The 20,611-nt window shown below is 34.6% G+C and overlaps 1 protein-coding gene across 5 annotated transcripts in view; it reads right to left on the reverse strand.

The window, feature by feature from the left end:
- Positions 1 to 20,611, reverse strand: part of PCDH7 (protocadherin 7) — a 436,973-nt gene that overhangs the window by 214,755 nt on the left and 201,607 nt on the right. For 2 of the 5 annotated variants that reach the window (XM_080681395.1, XM_080681398.1), the window contains exon 2: positions 18,122 to 18,338. The exons of 1 other annotated variant lie outside the window; for it this stretch is intronic. In XM_080681395.1, coding sequence (XP_080537521.1) covers positions 18,122 to 18,338 — 217 coding nt within the window. The remainder of the gene's footprint in view (positions 1 to 18,121; positions 18,339 to 20,611) is intronic. 2 more of the 5 variants (XM_080681397.1, XM_080681396.1) reach the window with 2 other exon arrangements.

Below are 20,611 nucleotides of genomic sequence, written 5' to 3' on the forward strand. Positions count from 1 at the left end.
GCCAAAGGCATACCTCTATGGTGGTTCATCCATTTGAGATTTCAAATTGCAACAGCATCCCATTTTTATAAGGCATTACTAGAATATTCTCCAATGTGTCTATTAGATTTCTTTATAGAGACAGGCATGTTCCTACAAGCCATAAATTTAATAAATCACCATATATATAACTCTCATTCTCACATTTACATTACCAAGTATTTTATGGAGCAATTTTCTTAGTCATAGTGGTGAGACTGTTCAATGGCATGAATAAATAAATAAATAAACATGATTTCAACCTAAAACCCTTCACTCTAAAGGAATATAACTCTGCGGAAGTCTTACAGGAATACTAGTCACTATTAAAGAGAATGCGGCTATCAGTAGGGTGTATCTTAGATTGCCTCCATGAAGGTTTATGAGGTTTAGTAAAAGAAGGATTTCATTATAACAAGCTCTGCAGAAGCAACAACAGGGCGATGGCTGGGTTCCAGTGCAGAGAGAACGAGCATGAAAAGCCCACTATACCACAATACTGAAATTGTTATTATAAATAACTGGTGCATTTACATCGCATTATCATACGTTTTTAACAGAAACCTGAAATGCCACCTCCGTCAGCAGCAATCTCGGGGCACAGCATTTCTTGTTGAGACCCATTGCTACATGTTAGCAGTGCCAAGCCTAAGTGCTCCTGGGGACTTTTAGGCTTACATTAAAAATCAAAATCCCTTGTAAGGAAAACCAGACCTTCAGGTGTAAGAGATATTTTGAAATGATGAAATATTTGAACAATCTAATGAAATAATCTTGAAGCAATATTTTAAAACTAAAGGCCCAGTGCACAAATTTGATCCGGGTGGGGAGGCAGTTGGGGGTGTGGGGCCGGCCAGGTGGAAGGGCCATGGGCGGTTGGCTGGCCTGCCCTGCCCTCTGGTTGAACTCCCAGTTGAACTCCCGGTGGAGGGGACAATTTGCATATTAGCCTTTTATTATATAGGATACTGATCACATGGCTGGTTTAACTGAATCAATGATTCCAGGAGTCTATAGTGTAAAAATGTACATATTGCCCTAGCCAGTTTGGCTCAGTGGATAGAGTGTCGGACTGCAGACTCAAGGGTCCCAGGTTCAATTCCGGTCAAGGGCATGTACCTTGGTTGCAGGCACATCCCCAATAGGGTGTATGCAGGAGGCAGCTAATTGATGTATCTCTCTCATCGATGTATCTAGCTCTCTCTCCCTCTCCCTTCCTCTCTGTAAAAAATCAATAAAATATATTTAAAAAATAAAAATATACATATGCATGTTATTCTTGGGGTGAAATAAAGCAGTAGAAGGCGTTTGAAAACTATAGACTTAAGATAACCTTACAGTCTTTTTGGTACTATTTTACTTAAAGGATTATATTGAATTCTAGGTTGGCATGTTAAATAATGAGGGAAAGTGATCCAAATGTTAAAAGCATGTGTATGACAAATTTTCTATTTGCAATTTCATAAAGCCTGCTTTAATATACAAAGTGTATGTTTATGATATAAAGTCTCTATAAAGTAAGAAGCTTTTAAATTTGCAATTGAGGAAACTATTGACTTTAATTTAGTAGGACATAACCAAAATAAAATCCTTCTAAAGGCATAATTTTTAATACTTAATTTTTTATTTTGTTTTTCCCATCATCATTTAGCCCCTCTGTGCCTTCTTATACCCCACCCACCTCCTCCACTCCCACCATCACCACACTGCTGTCCATGTCCATGAGTTCCCTCTCCCTTTTTTTATTTACTCAATCCCCATCTCCCCCAACTCACCCCCTACACCAGAGCTGTCTGCCTGCTCTCTATCTATGAGTCTGTCTCTATTTTCCTTGGTAATAGCGTCTGTTCATTAAATTCCACATATGAGTGAAATCATCTGATACTTATTTTTATCTGACTGGCTTGTTTCTCTTAGCATAATACTGTCCGGGTCCATCCGTGCTGTCATAAAGGGTAAAATTTTCTTCCTTTTTACGGCAGAGTAGTTAATTTATTACTCAAATTATTGCTGAGATGTGCTTTATCCTTCTTAGACCAGCCTACCACACATGTGTACGTGTGTGGGCTTCCAGGTAAGCAATGATGAATCTTTTCAGTTTGCTCGTAAATTTCAGAATGAGCATCCAAAACGTACACTAACTGGGAGGTCTTATTCTCCACATGCTAAACCATCAAATAAAACATCTGTTCTCAAAATTGTTTAAGAAGGCATATCAAGTACAGATAGTTCATGACGTCCAATCAATAAGGACACTAGCTAAATGAAGTGCAAAAAAATATTATAATGGATCCTTGTGCTCTTTGGAATCAATGACTAGTAACCTTCATTAGAAAAGAGACGTGTCTGAGCAATAACATGCAGCATTATTTCTCAAGCTGCGAAAGTGGAAAGTGCTCAGAGGCAGGCATCTTTCCATGTCGCTATATTATGCCTTCTGTTCTTTTCTCCCCTGTTGGGGCACGAGAGCTCCCTTAACCACTTCAGCAACGCCATGCCTTCTTCCCAAGGAAGGAAGCAAAGGCCTTGGCACTGAGCTAAAATGTATACGTGATAATTACAAACACCCAGCAGACCAGACAAAGCTTTTCACTCGCTTAATAACTAGGTCAATTATTAGCAAGCTAAATATGGCACTTCTCAGTGAAAACAGGTGTTTCTTACTTCCATGCTGAAACGTGCACCACCTTTCCTGCATGTGTGTTTCCAAATAAATGAAGTGATTCCATGTCAAGTTAATTTAGTATGAAAAACAAATTACAATATCTTAATGCTAGCGCTGATTGAGCCATCAATCTACCTTCGTAAGGGCTATCTTCTTCAGACTACTACAGAATGGTACAAGACATAATACTTAAGAAGCGAGTTAGAAATTCTTCTGTGCAGATGATGTAGGTACCCTTTAACTTGTTTATGCCAGTGATTTCAAAATTCTTTTCCAATTTATTTTAATGTGTTACTGTCTGAAAGGAAGCTTATTATTCTTGAGCAAATTTGAGCAAATTCAGTAATTCAGATCAACTGATAGGCATAATTAAAATACGTATTTCCTAGAGAGGCAAGGGGGTTTGCATTGCAGTTAAAATGTGTGCCCGTCTCCGGGTAGCTAAAATGTTTTCTAATTTGGTCACATGTCATAAAAATCATATTATTTAACACAATCTAATAGGTTTTAAGGTAGTGATATGAGTATATAAGTATTTTTCTATATTTATCCGATAGAGAGTAAATTTTGAAAAACAAAATCACTACATTTGCACCCTGAGCTTAAGTTTTTTGCTTATTTTGAAATTTCTAACATTACTAAGAAAATATTAAAAACAGGAAACTGTTTAACATTGTTTTAGTGCTTGCTTTATTGAATGGCATGCATAATTTAAAAGTTAATTGCTTTGGCTCTGCCATCTTTGAAAGTCATGGGACCAACTCCAGAAACAGGCTCCTAATACTGTCTGTTCTTATATGGGTCATCCCATAGAATGAAGCACCATTACAACCTTGGCAGAAGGATGGCATGAAGCTGTGTGTGTGTGTGTGTGTGTGTGTGTAGAATGCACTACCGAAATAGAGGCATAAGGAATATAACTATTAAGTTTAACCAGTGAAAAAAGCATATGGAATTAATTCTTACCCTATTACAGGTATACTGTACAGTAAGTCCACACTGAATGTCGATAGATTATGCCACTTTAAGCCAAATGACATATAATGAAATTCATGGTATTAAGTCTATTATGCTGTTATTCTGAAGGAAAAAAGATCCATTAGCCTCTTTCAGATTTTTGTGATATGAACACTTGACTATTTCCCTTGGGACGCCAGGTATCAACATTTATGTCAAACCACGATTTATAGTGGTTCTTGTTGATGAAATAAAACATGGGTTTACACAAAATAAGAAAAATGCAATTGTTTTATAATTCATACAAATAAAAAGAGGAATATCTCTTGAAAGTAGGTAGGGAATGAATCATTGCCTGCCTTACACAAGGAGACAAGAGATCAATGATTTTCCCAAAACTACATAATAAATTAGTGCTTCCACTACATATGAAATAAAACCTAAATTTTTTCTACTTAAAGACATTTTTAAAATATAAATTATTATAATGGCTACAATAGATTTTCAATAGGCTTTGAATAGAGTTATGCAAATATAGCTCCTCTGAGCTAATAGCAACAAAACAAGAATAATAAATAATGACAGCTACTATGCATTGGACACTAATTAGTGTAATCAGGTATTAACCAAAATTTTACATATCTTCTCATTTTCATCATCTGTAAAATACAGAAAATATTATCCTCCTCAGAATGTTTCTATAAGGGAAATTAAGATGAGAACCCTCAGGTTAGCACTAATGTACCAGAAAAGTATAAGGTTATTAGTTCAACTTTACCTTACCCTTTTTATAATTTATTTTTAGAGACTTAGTAAAGATGCTATTTCATCATTCTAGTAAGCCTCTTTGATAGACTCCTCTTTAGGCTATGTTGCTCTTTTCTGGTCCTTCTCTTCTGTATGTGTGACAGGGGGTGAGTATGTCTAAAATTCTTTTGTCTCTCACAGGAGAGCTAGTTCATGATGACTTGCTCCTTTTTAAGTCCCTTCAGCCTTTATGCTTGAATTGTATTGTAATTGGGGTGCTTCACACTGAGTACTGAAAATTATCTCAGATACCCCACCAAAATTGATTTCTGGATTTACAAATGTACCCGTATTTGGCTTAATTAGCAGTTTAAGAGGTGATGCGAATAAGGGCTATGAATTGGTGCCTACTTGGCAGAGTCTACATTCTGTAATTGGCAATGGATGGTCTTTACAAGGCTTATCTTACTGCCATGAATATTTGAGAGTCGTCTATAATCAGCCTTTTAGGAATTGCTCTACTACTGGGCAAGGAATAACCTTTATATATATATAGATTGATTTCAGAGAGGAAGAGGGAGAAAGAGAAAGAGACATAGAAACATCAATGATGAGCGAGAATCATTGATTGGCTGCACCGAACTCGCAATCCGGGAATGTGCCCTTGACCAGAATTGAACCTGGGTCTCTTCAGTCCCCAGGCTGATGCTCTATCCACTGATCCAAACCAGTTAGGGCAAGGAATGATCTTTAATAATTATTTGATAGATATCTCTGTGAATTACTGGGTTCTGTCATTTACTTCTTAACAATAAATTCAGAAAAATATGTGCAGGTCTCTTGAAGACAAAAAGCATTTAGCTGCAGAAAAGAATGTGAATTTGTTAATATGTTTACTTTGTCTATGGTTTTCACAGAATTATATTTGCTATAAATATTGACACTGTTCTCAGGAAGTAGAGGGCCCTGTGCTCTTAACCTTAGAAACCAATAAGAAATTCAAAGGAAGCCAAGAAACAACTTACCTCTATGGCAAGTTCTAAGGACAGCCAGTGAACATTTTTGTAGGCAAGCAATCATGCATTTAATAAATATTATGAACACTGTGATTTAATGTGGAAAAAAAGAACTGTAGAACCAGTGGACTTTAAAAGTATCTATAAATAAATATAAATAGCATAATAGTGCCGAAACGGGTTTGGCTCAGTGGATAGAGTGTCAGCCTGCGGACTGGAGGGTCCTAGGTTCGATTCCAGTCGGGGGCATGTGTCTTGGTTGCGGGCACATCCCCGGTGGGAGGTATGCAGGAGGCGGCTGATCAATGTTTCTCTCTCATCGATGTTTCTGGCTCTCTGTCTCTCTCCCTTCCTCTCTGTAAAAAATTAATAAAATACATTAAAAAATAGCATAATAGTAATTTGATATAATTTTAGTAAATGCTAAGTACCTAAAAAATATATGTTCATGTATAATTGCACAATAATCCTTAAAGGAAGATGGTAGTGATTATTATCATTATTATTCCCATTTTATAAGTAAGGGAAATATTGATGTGAATTGTTCCCAGGTTTCCTTCCTGAAGATGTGATGGAGCTTGACCCAGAACCCAATCTTCTGATGTCAACTTTTTTGAAAATCTACATATTATATTATCGACTACAAGACAGCACATTTAAGTTAGATTTAAGAAGAGCACTTAAAACTAAGAAATTATAGAACAGACTTTTCTTAAATGTATCCCAAAAGGAATATAGAAACTTTGTTTCTGAAAAGATAAAACATAATGACTTTTGGTAGAGAAAATGAATTACTTGATCTTCAAAATAGAAAAAGTATTATGAGCAAGAAAATGTGCACAGGATGAAGTTGGGAGATGCAAAGGAGTAAGGTTATTAGAATGGACAAAATAAAGAAAAAATATGAAACCTCAGAGTCAACTGTGGACAGCCTCTCATCCCCCTTCAGAAATGAAATGACCGTCAGAGAAACTCGGAACTTTTCATTAGGGTAAAGAAGAGTTATGTAAAGTCCCTGCTATTTTCAAAAACTTAAAAAACACACACACATACAAAACAAAGGCTAAATAATCAAGTCAGAATCCTGTACATTGTGCTTTGAAATATAAGGTGGTTACTTAAGAAAAACACACATGAAGACCTCTAAAATCATGGACAATTGATGGAACTAATTTGACAGCTACTTGATCCTCGGGACATGTAATCCTCAGACATGGGCTGCAAAAGAAAAAGCATGTGGATTTGATTTCACAAAAGGAGATATAAACAGTCTGGGGCTGAAATAGATGAGAATTAGATTTTAGATCTTCATTATTCTGGGAGAAAGAGATGAACCAATGTTGTCCAGGAAACTAGAAGTGCCTTTCAAAATTGAATTTTCAAAGAACTAGTGAAGGCTGAATATAATTGATCCCACTGAATAAATGGCAGAAAGCTTAAGGGGGAAACTCTGATAAAATATGGTTCTGCGTCAACAAGTTGTGTCCAATCACCATTTCATAGATGATGAATGGTTAACATGGCCTCAATCAAAATGAAGGTAAAGAATAAGGACTAGGCCTTAAATTCAATTTCCTCAAGTATTTGTGTAATTGAAGATTGAGTGAGAATTACTGGCAAAATGAGAGCTATATAAATGATTTTTAAAACTACGCATCAGTCTGGGAGATGTTTTTGACACACAGCTTTGAGTGTCCATTATGCACTCGAGAGGAGAGCTGGTAACTCTGTGCAGTAAACAACAAAAATGATGGATAACTGATGAATGTTTAGATAATGCAAAGACACCTTACAGAATGAACCAGAAGGAAGAAAGGAAGCCATAGAAGCATGCCTAGAGCTGATACTAAGAAAATCATCTCTTAAAAATGAATATGAGCCAGGCAGGATGTGGCTCAGTGGTTGAGCAATGAACCAGAAACCAAGAGGTCAGTGGTTCAATTCCCCAGTCAGGGCACATGCCCAGGTTGTGTGTTTGATCCTCAGTGTGTGTGTGTGTGGGGGGGGGGTGTGCAGGAGGCAGCTGATCAATGATGTTTCTCTATCATCATTGATGTTTTTATCTCTCTTCCCTCTTCCTTCCACTCTCTCTAAAAATCAATAAAAATATATATTTTAAAAAGAATATGCAATATCCTTAAATATAATGTTAAAAAAGAGCAAACAAACAATAAACACAAGTTAGAGACACAAGATTGAAGTTAGTACCCAGGACTAAAAGAGGCCCTGAATCTTGGAAGCCATAGCAACCTGTTTTCAGGAGATGATCTCAATCAATGGTGCATTTGTTTCAGCAGATCTCATCCAGCCTCACTGGGTCTGGCTGAAGAACTCCCTCTTCTGATTCCATCCTTACCAGGCAATCTTTAAAGAGGTACACTGATTTTCCTTGGGTCTCCTTAGAGATAGAGAGTATTGCCTTGGAGAGGAAAAAGGGACTTTCCTATTTCTTAAATGGAATATTCTCCCGTTTAAATTGTGATTCACTAATATTTCAGGATCTTATAATGCTATTGAAAATTGGCCATGGCTCTGTGTATTTGGCACACTGATGAAATAGTGAATTTTAGATCTAGAAAAAAAAATTCAAGGCACCACCTGGAGGCCACTTGGAAACTTGACAGGTAGTCCTTTCTTGGCATGCACTACATTTCCATACATCCCATTCATTATTCCAGGACATGGGAAGTGCATCTATCAAGCCCGAAAATAGACATGTCTAGAGTTTTTGATGAACCATATAAATGTATGCATGATTAAATAGTAGGTAAATTTTTATTTGGAAATTATTACCTAGCAATTTGTTAAATTATCTTGGGCTAGAAGGCAAGTTTTATCAATATAATCACTTATACTTCCTAGTATGCAACAATGGACACAGAGAAAAGAGAATAAATTCATGTGACATTGATGGTTGTCCTTCCTCAGATAAAAACAACATCAAAAGTGACATCTGACTGACAAATCATTATCAGTATTTCTTTGCACATAATATATTTGGAGGGATTTGTTCCCTTGCAAGGTGTATTAGCTGTGGTAAACATCTTTGGCACTGCATTTCTGTGATTTTTTTTTAACATATAAAATAGACTGCAATTTGACAGATCTTGTCCTATAGCATTCAAATTTATTTTTCATGTAAATTCTATTTTCATTGTTTTCAGTTTCGAAGCTATCTATTTGCATAGTTACTAGCAATTGCTAGCACTATTACAGTGCTATTCTTTTATCACAAACAACATTTTTTTTGCAATGACCAGGACACTATTATCAATTACTGGATCTTACCAAAAATGCAATTAGTCAGACACTATTTTAATTTCAAGTCAGAGATGGACAAATGATGGCCTAGTATAAAATAAAACACAAAAGTCATATGGGGGCCAAAACCCATTTGAAAAAGTAATTACTGTATAACTCAAGAAAAGAGCAAAAGCTATTATACAGAAATTTCAGAGTCTGTAGTTAACTTCAGAAAACTCTGTAAAAATAAACAATAAAACCCTGAACAATGGGCTTATAAGATGCTTAGGAAATTCATTAATATAGATATCAAGGGATGCAACCAGGCCTATGTCTCTGATAATGACATTAGAATGGATTTGTTGACCGGAAAAAGAAATGCTCAAGTATATTCTTACACTACATTTCCTGGTCTTTGGCTTTTTCAGTTGTCTCAATTCTACTGAATCTTTATCCACAACATTGGGCTTCTACCCCATATAACTAAATTCAGCAATGTTTTTGGACACCTATGTGTAGGGATTATTCCAAATGTATCATGCTATGGTGAACAAGGCAAAGATCCTGCTCTCAAACCACTTACAGTACAGTGGGAGACAAGGCATGTAAAAGACAATATAGCTCCAAACTAGGTCTCCTATTTCTCTTCATTAATCAATGGTTGTACAATCATGTGTCTACATCTTTCCCTCCATCTCTGCATCACTGGGCACTTGATAACCACTAATTTTCTAATTCTAAATCCCTCCTCAGCCTGCCACATTTTTTTAATATTCTTCCCAGCACCAAACTTATTTCTCCAATATTCTCTTATAGTTCAGTATTGTTTTCACATACTCTGTTGGACATTATCTCTTCTTGGTATCATATGCTGAATTAACTATCTTATTTGTTCCCAAGATTTCATAATCCCCAGGGTGCTAATGACTTTAAAGCTATATTTCTGCTACTCTTTGTACTCTCAAGTTTCACATATATTTTTTCAATCACCTGCTAGATGTCACCTGGATGTTTAAAGGTACCTTAAAGCCCACATACCTTCTCCTGGTACATTCTCCTGGAAATGTGCTATTCTTCCATTTTTCCCAGGTTGTCAATAGCACCAATGTTTTCCCACCCTCTCAGGTTGCTATTCTTGGCATCACTCATGATTCTCCATAATCTTACCTATATTTCTGCTTATCAAATATCTCCGTACCCATCCTTCAAGACTAGGCTACAGTTCCTCATATCTGCTACCCATCTCTTCCTCTGGCCCTAGCATCATTTAATCTGCAGAGGGCCTCTTATGCCTTTACTTTTAAACATCTAATTCTGTACATCTCATCTCCACCGCAATACTAAAATGCATAGAAGGCAGAGAGCATGCCTCCCTCACCTTTGGATCCTCCATGGGAATTTGCATAGAGTAAAATGCTCAACAAATGGTTATTGAACTTAATGAATTCTGATAATAGTGAAAATTCTCTGTTCATTGTATAAAATTTCATCTATGGCTGCTATGACCTTTGCTACAAATGCTGGGTCAGTGAAATGCAGCCTCAAACTGAATAGGAACAATGTGCATGATTCAGCTTAGCTCACTGAAGCTCGGGAATGCAACCTCAGAGAAGCAAATCACTCTCAGATTTATGTGGGTCCTCCAATTACTTCCTCTATGTAGATGCTGAGTAGTTCAGATAAGAAATAAAGTCAAAGAATGTATATTTTGCAAGAGAAATAAATGAGTAGATGATTTTTAAACAGCAGGACACTATTCTACTACCTTTTTATTACCAAAATATTTTACAGCACATGTCACAGATTTCATTTTAATATACAGTATCAAAAATTAGTTTCTCTTAAGATTGTCATATTTTAGCAGTTGAAAATCTGTTTCTAAGGAGCATTTAAATTTTCATGCGTTTCAAATATTTTCTCCTTTTGTAATAAACTTAGTATACTTTCTGGATAGTAATAAGAAGGTATACAAGATAATGAGAGTAATGCCAAAAATCTATTTGCAGAGTTTAAGGAAAATTTATCAGAAACAAGATTTTAAAACAAGGCAACCTATTGTCTATATTTCAGCTAGAACAAGCATGTAACATAAAGACAAATACCCAGAAACATAACTTGCAGCTTGAGAGAGCAATTACAAAAACAATTTGTAACCAGACACAGGAATAAATAGCTTTAAAAAAAATAAGCTTAATATAATGCAATCAACCTTAATCTAATCATCTATTTAATTTGAGTAAGACAATTGGTCTTCTGAAAAGAAAACAATAATTTCAAAAGATTATTCACAGACTCTTATTATGTTTGAAAGGCCTAATTTAAAGCAGATATTTTAGAAATTATTCATATTTATAAGCAAGAAGAGAACAGAGACATAAAACTAACCTGTTCTGTATTTTAGACCTGGATTCGGCATCTGCTGCCAATTTCATCAATGATAAATTCTGGAGCTTTTTTTTTTTTTTAACTAATTATATTTAGCATTAAAAAAGGAAGTTATAGAAAACAAACAAGCGCAATTAAAAACAAAACAAATAATTTGACTTAATTTAGTTTACCATGAAGCCTCCAAGCCAATTTAATAATTTTTTAAAAACTATGTTGAAGATAGGTAAAAAGAGAGGACACAATGTAGGAAATAGGTAACATTTGAAGGCCTTCTTTCAGCCCAAAATGTTATTTATTAAATGTCAAATTTCAATAAACACATTTATAATTGTTTTGTCTATATAATTCCCTCTCCCTTCTCTGTACTTCACACCACTCTAATCGACTCTAATGAGCTTTCTCTTTTTCATATCATAGTGAACTTTCTACAATCAAGGTTGTATCTTACAGACATAAGGACTGCCACCATGAACGCTGGAGTTATTTCTCATCACTTCAACTTCCTCAGAGAACCTTGGATATATTTTATTTTCAACACATGTTTGTTGAATCAAAATGAATAACCACAGCTTTGTCACCATATAATCATTCCATTAAACAAGAGATATTATTCTACTTTGCTTTACTGAAGAAAGCTTTTCTTACAAAAATAAAAGCATACAATAGAAAAGGTAACAATAAAGTGTTTTACCCTAAAAGAAGAATATTGAGATGAAAGAGTTTCTCAGTAAGTAGACTCACCTCTGAGGTTGAGTGCTAACTACACTATAAAATCCAAGTTCCAGGGTTTCTTTTTTCACCTCAGATGCTTAAGAGTGTCGTTGTACTTCAACAACATCAAGTATTTATACACAAATCTAGAAAAAACATCCGAGGAAGAAGTACATACAATCTATAAGCAAAAAACTATGCAGAAAATATGGGAATAATACCTTAACTAAATAGGAAGCTAAACATAGAATGCATTATTCAGTAAGTGTGTTAAAATTGCGATAAGTGAATGCTTTGAGAGTCTGTAGACAACAAACCCACTAACTGACCTCCAAAGCCACTTTGAGATTTGATGAGAGCTCATTCTGTCCTCAAATGTCAGAAGGTTCAGCAGAGTGATTTAGCTTTAAAGGGCCTAATTAGAATAAAAAGGGTAATATGGCCATATGTTTTATTAGTGTTAATTATTAATACTGAAATTAAAAAAGAAAGGGCTGAGAGTTCGGTGAGCACACTAATTGGGCGGTTTTTTCAGCTTGTTTTCCTCGTCAATGTGAACATTTTGCTGCAGTTCAAAGGAAATGTACACCTGACCGACACTCACTCAACTGGAATGCTGGGTGTAAAATGTAAAACCGTTTTTTAAAAAGAGAACAGGGAATGTGGGAAGATAATAATGGCTTCGTCCACCTAGAACGAAAAAGAGCAGAGAGTTGGGTTGATTTGCTGCTAGAAGATAGAATTCTTCCTTCCCCTCATTTTAGGTCCTTGACATGTTTAAAGGACACTGCTCCTGGTTGTTGCCCTTGTCAACCCACAAAAGTGAGAAATTCAGCAAAAGGTATTCAAGGTCAGAATGTCATTCTTACCAGTAATTGCAGGATGCTTTCTTTGGGAGACTAAACATTTTATAATGTTTTGATGAGGAAGCCATTGTGTTATGTCCAATCCAACCAGTAAATAATAATCACAATTATTTATCATTATTATTTAAATAATAGTAGCAAATAATTGTATCAGCAATTAATATCGTGAAATTATTGCTGCTGTTATACTTATTTATAAATTATTAGGTGCTATTATCCTATTTTGTTTCTTCCACAATCATTCTTTGACTTACTATTGAAGAAGGTGGGGCACTAAAAGAGGTCAGGGGATTACACTGTTAGTAAGAGGAGAAACCAGGATTCAAACTGATATCATCAGGTTTCAAAACCTGGTTTTAAACCACTGCATTCTATCCACAACATTGCCTCTCCTCCTCTGGGACTATCTATCTGATAGGTCCTTTTAGATTGTGCTGCTCATTTTGCTGGAAAGCTGAAGTACATATATCTGCATTGACCGAAACCCAGTGTAGAGACAGTCTTTATAATCCCTGCTCCTCTCTAATAAATCTGAAGAAGTAGAAGTAAACAGGGATCTCCTGAAGTGAGGGCATGTGGACTTCTTGAGGACACTGGGGATTGGGGCCTTTTCACAGGTGGCTGGGAAAGTGGAAGATGCAGCTTCCGTCAGACACTGGCAACTAGAGTGACGTGGTGACATGCAGAGCCGCGGAAATGAATCCTTTCCAAGGAACGTTAGTCTCTTCCTACAGAAAAACGTTGCAGAGCATTTGTTTCGTGGTACTATGTTTACAACATTCACAAGCGCATAAGCATCTCTGGGAAGACAGAGAGGCAGCCGTGCTACATATTTCAATCTAAATTGAAAACAGCACAAGCCTACAGTGACTTGATGACAGTAGCTTACAGGTGACTGCTGAAAACTGGGTAGGTGGGAGGAAACTAGAGAGAGAGAAGGCCCTGTATCTCACAAAAAGATATGACTTGCGTCTATATGCTCATTACCTATAGTCATAAAAAATGGTGGCTTATTCTCAAATAATATTTCATGTAGACAGCCATTTATGTCTGAAAGCAATGGAAAAAGTGCATGGCAGATACCAAATGGGTTTGTGGTGGACTGTAACACGTTTTAACCTTCAAGGACAATGTAATCTAAATAGTACTTAAAGCATGTGGAGTGAGAATGAATAAAGCAACAATTAAGTGTAGCTTATATAAGTCTAAAGAAGCAGAGAAAGTTTGGAAGTGGGGAATTAAAAAAAAATATCAATATATACAAATCGGAATTGTTTCTTAAATATCTGAGAGAATCAAGAGCATAAAATTATTTAGGCATTTAGAGTGACCAAATTTAACTTTTTAAAATTTGCCCTATGGATCAACTGCTATTTTCCTGTTTTTATTTGATTTTATGTTAAACTACTTGTAATTTTACCTAGAGAAAAATACATACTGTTTTCCACCTTTTGATCATTCTTACTCTAACCAAAGTTTACACTCACTGCCAAAAAAATAGAAAAGTAAATGTGCTTATTTTACAGTGAGATCATTTAATCATAATTAATATATTTTAAGGATATTGCACCCAGGGCTAGATCAGATCTACGGGTGGCTCTTGTAGAGTGTGATTTGAAGGAGGCTCCAAAACTGCCTCCCACCATTGCTTATAGTGGTACCAACCTTTCCCCCCATAAGGCTAGAAATCACACCACTGGACTCAGTCCACTACTTTGATTTATCTACTATAAGAATGCATATGGTACATGGCTTGCAAGGAAGACCCTAGAATTACCTTTGCCCTGCCCACATTAACACATATTATCAAATTTGCTCACCATCTCACTAAAAGACCCAAAGGTCTCTTTCTGTTCCAGAGGGTAATTGGATGTGAGGAGAGAATTGTAGATTGCTGGTTCTGGCTAAGATTTTAGAGTTAATTTAGTTAACTGCCTTATTAGATGACCAGAAGCAGACCCAGATGGAGTAAGTGACATACACAATCCTAATGGCAAAACTGGAATTAGCAGTCAAGTGGAACATTTTTTATATTTGAGTTATTAAATAATACATCTGCTCAAGTGATATGTAGCAAAGACAAGCTAGCCTTGCAAGTATGATTCAGGGGGTACTTTGGGAAGAGTAAAGAGACCATGGCATGAAAGCAGAAGCCAAGATAAATATATACAATAGACCTAAAGAAATTGTGAAATACCACTCTAAGGGACAGTGTGAAGGCTCCTATGTAATTAAGAGCAGGGCAAGCTTTTGCATAGACAATGCCTGCCCTTAATGTGGTCATGTTTTCAAACCTAGTATTTGGTTTTCACTTCAATTATCAATTCATTACTATAGGTTTTATTTTAACATTTCACCTTCAAATATTTTATCATTACTCAATTTCCCACCATGAACTCCTTATTTTAAAATATTTGATTCCACTGAATGTATTTTAATAAATAATAACCAGTTTCCTCCAATCTTATCAAAGGACCAACTTGAATAATCATAATATTGACAATAATTAATGTAAAAGGAAGAAAACTATTTTTGTAATTTTTTCATGTATAATTCATAAGGGTTTTTAAAAAATTTAAATGCAATAATTTCCATTATTTATTTCCAGTAACCCATGGGATGAATGTAAGTACCCCAAATTTTGGATTTATCAAATTGGTGGGTCTCATTCTAATTATTAGACTCAGGTTTTAAGAAATTATGTTTATCTTAATCTTAGAGTGCATTTTCTTTCCTAAGCTAATAAGAGAAAATCTCATTTGGCATCTGTCACAAATGTGGGTTGGAATATAAGGATAAAAGGTAAAGCTTGTTATATAAAGAGTTAACCCACACGCCTTCTTAATGGAATTTTATTTATTATGCTAAAGTATAGAAACCAGACAAAGGCTTTTGTGCATTTCACTCCCTATCTACTTACATATTCCTGTGTTTAGTTGTATCCTTACTGTAGCATCTGTGAAAACTTATTTTTATTATTAGCTATCCCAACTTATAGTCAGTTACATTATGGCATTAGAGTATTAGAATGTTGTATATCATTGTACTGAAAATTATCTTCTAAATTTTACAATGAAAGTTTATCCAAAAAAATGTTATAACTGCATAGTTTCATATAGGTTAAAATTCAAGGAAAATATTTGAGGTAATAATAATTAGAAACTAGGACAGCATCCAAAATGATATTTTCATGGAAAATCCAATACAAATCCTGATTAAAACCTAACCAAGCAAGACACCGCCGATTACCTGGATTCCAATTAAATATGACAAATGAATACTTGACAGGTTTCAATCCCAATTCTATTTATGTCAGAATGACCCATTAAAATTGAAAATGAAATTACCAGAAGGCAAGCAATACAATTGCACTTTATAGCTAGTCTGAAAACTTGGACCTGACCAAACCCTCATTCAAAAGTCAAGGGTTACATGGATCACCCAAAGTGAATCACATCTCCTTCTACTCCTTCTGCCATTACCTACAGAGCAGGGCTAACATGACTCACAGCTAGCAGATGACAAATCATCATGTAAAATCTGAATTTCAAGTGTCAGTCACATACAAAATCAGGAAAAATCAGTTATACTATGATGGTCCTTACTGTTGCCAAGACTAAAAACATGGTTATAGAAAAATAACTAAAAGTCTTCTTTGGGAAATGTTTCTTAGTAAACTTTCTAGTCTTTTAAAAGGCTCATCTGTTTAGTTTTCCATGACATGTATGTGTATTAAAAGTAACCGTTACATGTTTGTCATATTGTAATGTTGTTTATTATTCATCATTTCTTTCTTATTCTGAAGGCACTGAATCACCTTAAACAAAACAAAAAAAAATTACATTCAAGTGTGATCAAAATGCCAATGATACTAAGTTTTTCTATTAATATAGCTGACATAAAAATACTTAATTATTCATTGTTGTTTATGGTGAGACAAGTACTTTTAAAAACAAAATTATATTGTATCATCAAAAGGAAATCACACATAGAGTAATGCCTTTAAAGTAATTAATCCTGCCTTCCTGAGTGTGTGCATGCTAGCATGTGCATATGTAAAATATTATTACAGTGTTTTAAATTTGCAAAGCATTTCAAACATATTTGCCTTAAACATATATTCATCAGCACTCCAATGCATATCAAAAATGTTTATACTTATTTTAAAAACACTAAAGTTAATTCTTAAAAACCATATCAAACTCCCATCCACATAAGCACACACCACCATACACACAGATAAGCATGCCTTTATAGCCATAAGGCAAAATGCCATTTAAATTCTAAATTAATCAAGAGGGATTATCAAGAATCAGACCCTGACATCATATCTTCCCACTCAGATAGCAATGTGGAAAAATAATTATTTAACATTGCTTAGTTTAGCAATAATTTCACTTGGGGTCACTTTTGATATATGACTCTCTAGTGTTGCATTTTAATATTAATAGTTAAAACTCTAGAAAAAAATCAGTTTCTTCTGCATTAATATGTTCTATTTGCATATCATCACTAAAGAAACTGCTATATAACAAAAAGAATGTATTATTTCACTTGGGGGATGAAATGATAAAAAAAAACAAATTAATTTCCAGTTTTCATGAGATAAAATGTTTGTGATTATCCTTCCTTCCCCTAAATATAATCTCTTTTTATACTTGAAATAATAATAAACTTAGTAAGAAATTCACCATTCCATTATTAGACACAAACCTATTCCTCAGGCATTTACATATAACCTGAAATCCAAAAAAAATAAATCACCTCATTGTCTTTGGGAACATAAATGAATGCATAAAGTTTTATACGTACTATCTGCAATCTTAATTTGGAAACTTAGAGAGAAATGTGCATAAGGCCAATTGTTGTGGTAATTATGAGAATCATCTCACAACAGAAAGAGAAATAGAGTACAATGATTTGTTTTCCTCCCGTTTCCTTACACAAAAATGAGAAAAATCTTATACTTAAGTGAGAGGGGAATTCTAACAGCATTTACAATATACTTTTGAGAACAAGATAATACCGTTCTCCTTGGACTCCATTTCAGCTATCATTAAAGGAAAGGTTTGAAAATGCTTTTCTAAATGCCTGGGAGAAGAAAGAGTAGAGCAAGTGTGTTGACTGTCATTTCCTTTCACTAAGACTGGACAGTTGCAAATGAAGAAATAGTTGCATGACAAAAATGAATAGAAGAAAACAATAACACATGACCTTTCTCAAATTGCTCTCGTTTCAGTATTATGCACTAATTTAGTTTTTTCATAACAGATACTACTCTTATTTGTAACTGTTTATTTTTTGACAGGCTGTCTTACAACGGTGAATTTTATCTATATAGTTATGTTTCCTTACTTGGCATTTCTTTGTATTTTAGGAAATATTTATGATTTCAAATAGAAGAGTTTTAGTGTCAGCTGTTTTATTTTGGTTTTACACTGACCTTCACGAGGCTACTTATTACGGCTCGCTAGCGTGATTATGTGTGTGGATGTTGTGTTTGCCCCTACCATTTTCCATATGCTCTGCCTCACCAACACTGCCATCCGGCGTGGTCCTCTCATAGTTGTCCTCTGGGAGTGGAAGGGCACCCAGTCTTGGCCCTGATGAACTCTTACTGCTTGGTGTTTCTGACTCCTCCAGCCCGCTGTCATAGCAACTCTGCAGTGACCCCTGATGTGGGTCCTGAGGCTGACTCACAACAGAAAACGTCACTCTACGAAATGGCTGTAAAAGAAAAGATTCTGAATGTCACTAAGGCAGAAGACTGTCAATGATCTTATTAAAAATACATAAATTACATACATTAAGGTCTACTGACAACTCATTCAATATAAAATGGTTAATATGATATGATGAAATCTATTTGGTTAACTCCTTATTATCTGAGGCAATGCCTAGAACTTAGATTTTATTCTGAACAAGCTGAAAATTCTCTTTCTGAAACAGAGATTAGAAAACAGCAATTTCACTAAAACACACATTTAAATCTATGTTAGTCCCACTTATTCAATCTTTATCTATTCTGTAGTCTTCACTTCAAATATATTTTTCACAAATGGACTCTATAAAAACAAGGGTCAGTGGTTTGAGAAAGCAATAAATATTGAATTAATACATTGTAAGGAGACTTCATTTTAAATACATTTTCCATATGATCTAATGGTTTAAAAATGTGTGTTCTGGCAGATGACTTAAACTATTAAAGGTAGAGCTGATGAGTAGGAATTCAGATGCAGTTGCTAGAAAATGGGAATAATTTCTTACATCATTCATATTAAACATATTACCTATTGACCTTGAGATTTTGAGGGTAGTATTGAAATAATAGATACAAGTTTTCTTAACCAGGGAATGGAAAATGAACTGAAAAAGTTTAATTGTATGTGCTTTCTATGACTTTAATTTGTTCTAAAAATGTAACATCATGTACAGCCTTTAAACTGGATTTTAAAAATATTGCAAATCTTTATCTAATTGGACCCCACAATTTCCAATGATACTGACATTGGCTGGACTGAAGATTTACTATGCATGGAATTTACACATTATTGTAACTACAAAATAAAACAAAAAAAATGCAGGTTCCTTAAGGAAACAAACTAATGCCATCCATTGACAGGGTTACATACATAATATCTGGGGTGGAGGGGTAATATGAAAAAGATTGTGTAATATCTGTCTGAGGTTATGCATGGTAATAGCTGGGTTTGAAGCTCTTATGTGGTTTTAAAATAGCATAAATATATAGATTTTTAAACCTGTAACATACATTTTTTCTCATATAAAGTATAAAACTAATCCTGCCAGAAAATAGTAAGAAAGTTAAAGAACATCTTTTGCACTTTTATAACTTGAATGCTAATGGTACAAATAACTACTTAAAACTGGGACCAGAAGAATTCTTTAAAATGTTAAGAATTGTGACACTTTCCCCCAAATTTATAAACTGTCTTTGCTAAAGACTAACACCATCAAATCTTCCCTTTATTTTGTCTCAGATAGAAGATAGTCCAGGAATATTGTCCATTATTGGTATTTGGAACTCAGTACCTCACCTTCCATGTAGTTATTTGTCCTATACAGTCCCTATAAAATCTTTTCATTCTAGGTAAAAATCAGACTTTGTGCACACTGAATTTTATTGTAAAGGGAAAACATTTAAAGCACATTCTCTTCATAATGTTTCACTGAATTGGGACTGAAGTATTTTAAAACAATTACAAAATATTTCTGGTACAAATAGCACACACGTCATGAGCCAAATTTTATGACAATATACCCTACAGAAATACTAGTATTATCCTTATTTTATTAATAATTCTTATATTTATTTACAGTTGTGAGACTGTGAAACCTCTTTATATTTATGATGCTTTATCTTATGTGTATATATTTTATTTTATTTTATTTTTCATATATCACTCCCTGTTGACTTGCAAACTATCTGTGATATGGTTTATGTCTATAGTCTCACCTTGGAAATGAGACCACTGACAGTTTCCTCAAACCACATTGCTCTGCATACAGAAGATACCAAAGTATATTCTACTGAATGATATTTTAATGACAATGATAAATTTAGGAAAGAACACCAAGGGTCATGGAGATATATTATCACTTTAAGACATAGCAATATCAAATTCTGTTTTAATGAGTCTCAAATCTTTTAGAATCAGTCTTTACTAATGCAAGAAGTTCAAAATATATAAGAAAATACATAGTTTATAGTTATAAATTGACCAAAGGAAAACGAATAAGAAATTGTAAAAATGGTGTTTCATTTTAATACAAAAGTAAGAAACAGGGCAATGGTGGGGTGTTTATACACTGGTTCCACCAAAGTTGATAGGATAGCAGAGAAAAAGGTGATAGGTATGTTTGAAATGACAAATGTGCAAAACAACTATTTTTCTATAATGTGTTATATAATAACTGCAATGAATTTATCTGTGCATTTTATTTTATTAATTGCCTACCCTCTTTTGAATGTGAACACT

Source organism: Plecotus auritus (assembly GCF_963455305.1).
Source record: "Plecotus auritus genome assembly, chromosome: 1".
Taxonomy (NCBI): Eukaryota; Metazoa; Chordata; class Mammalia; order Chiroptera; family Vespertilionidae; genus Plecotus; species Plecotus auritus.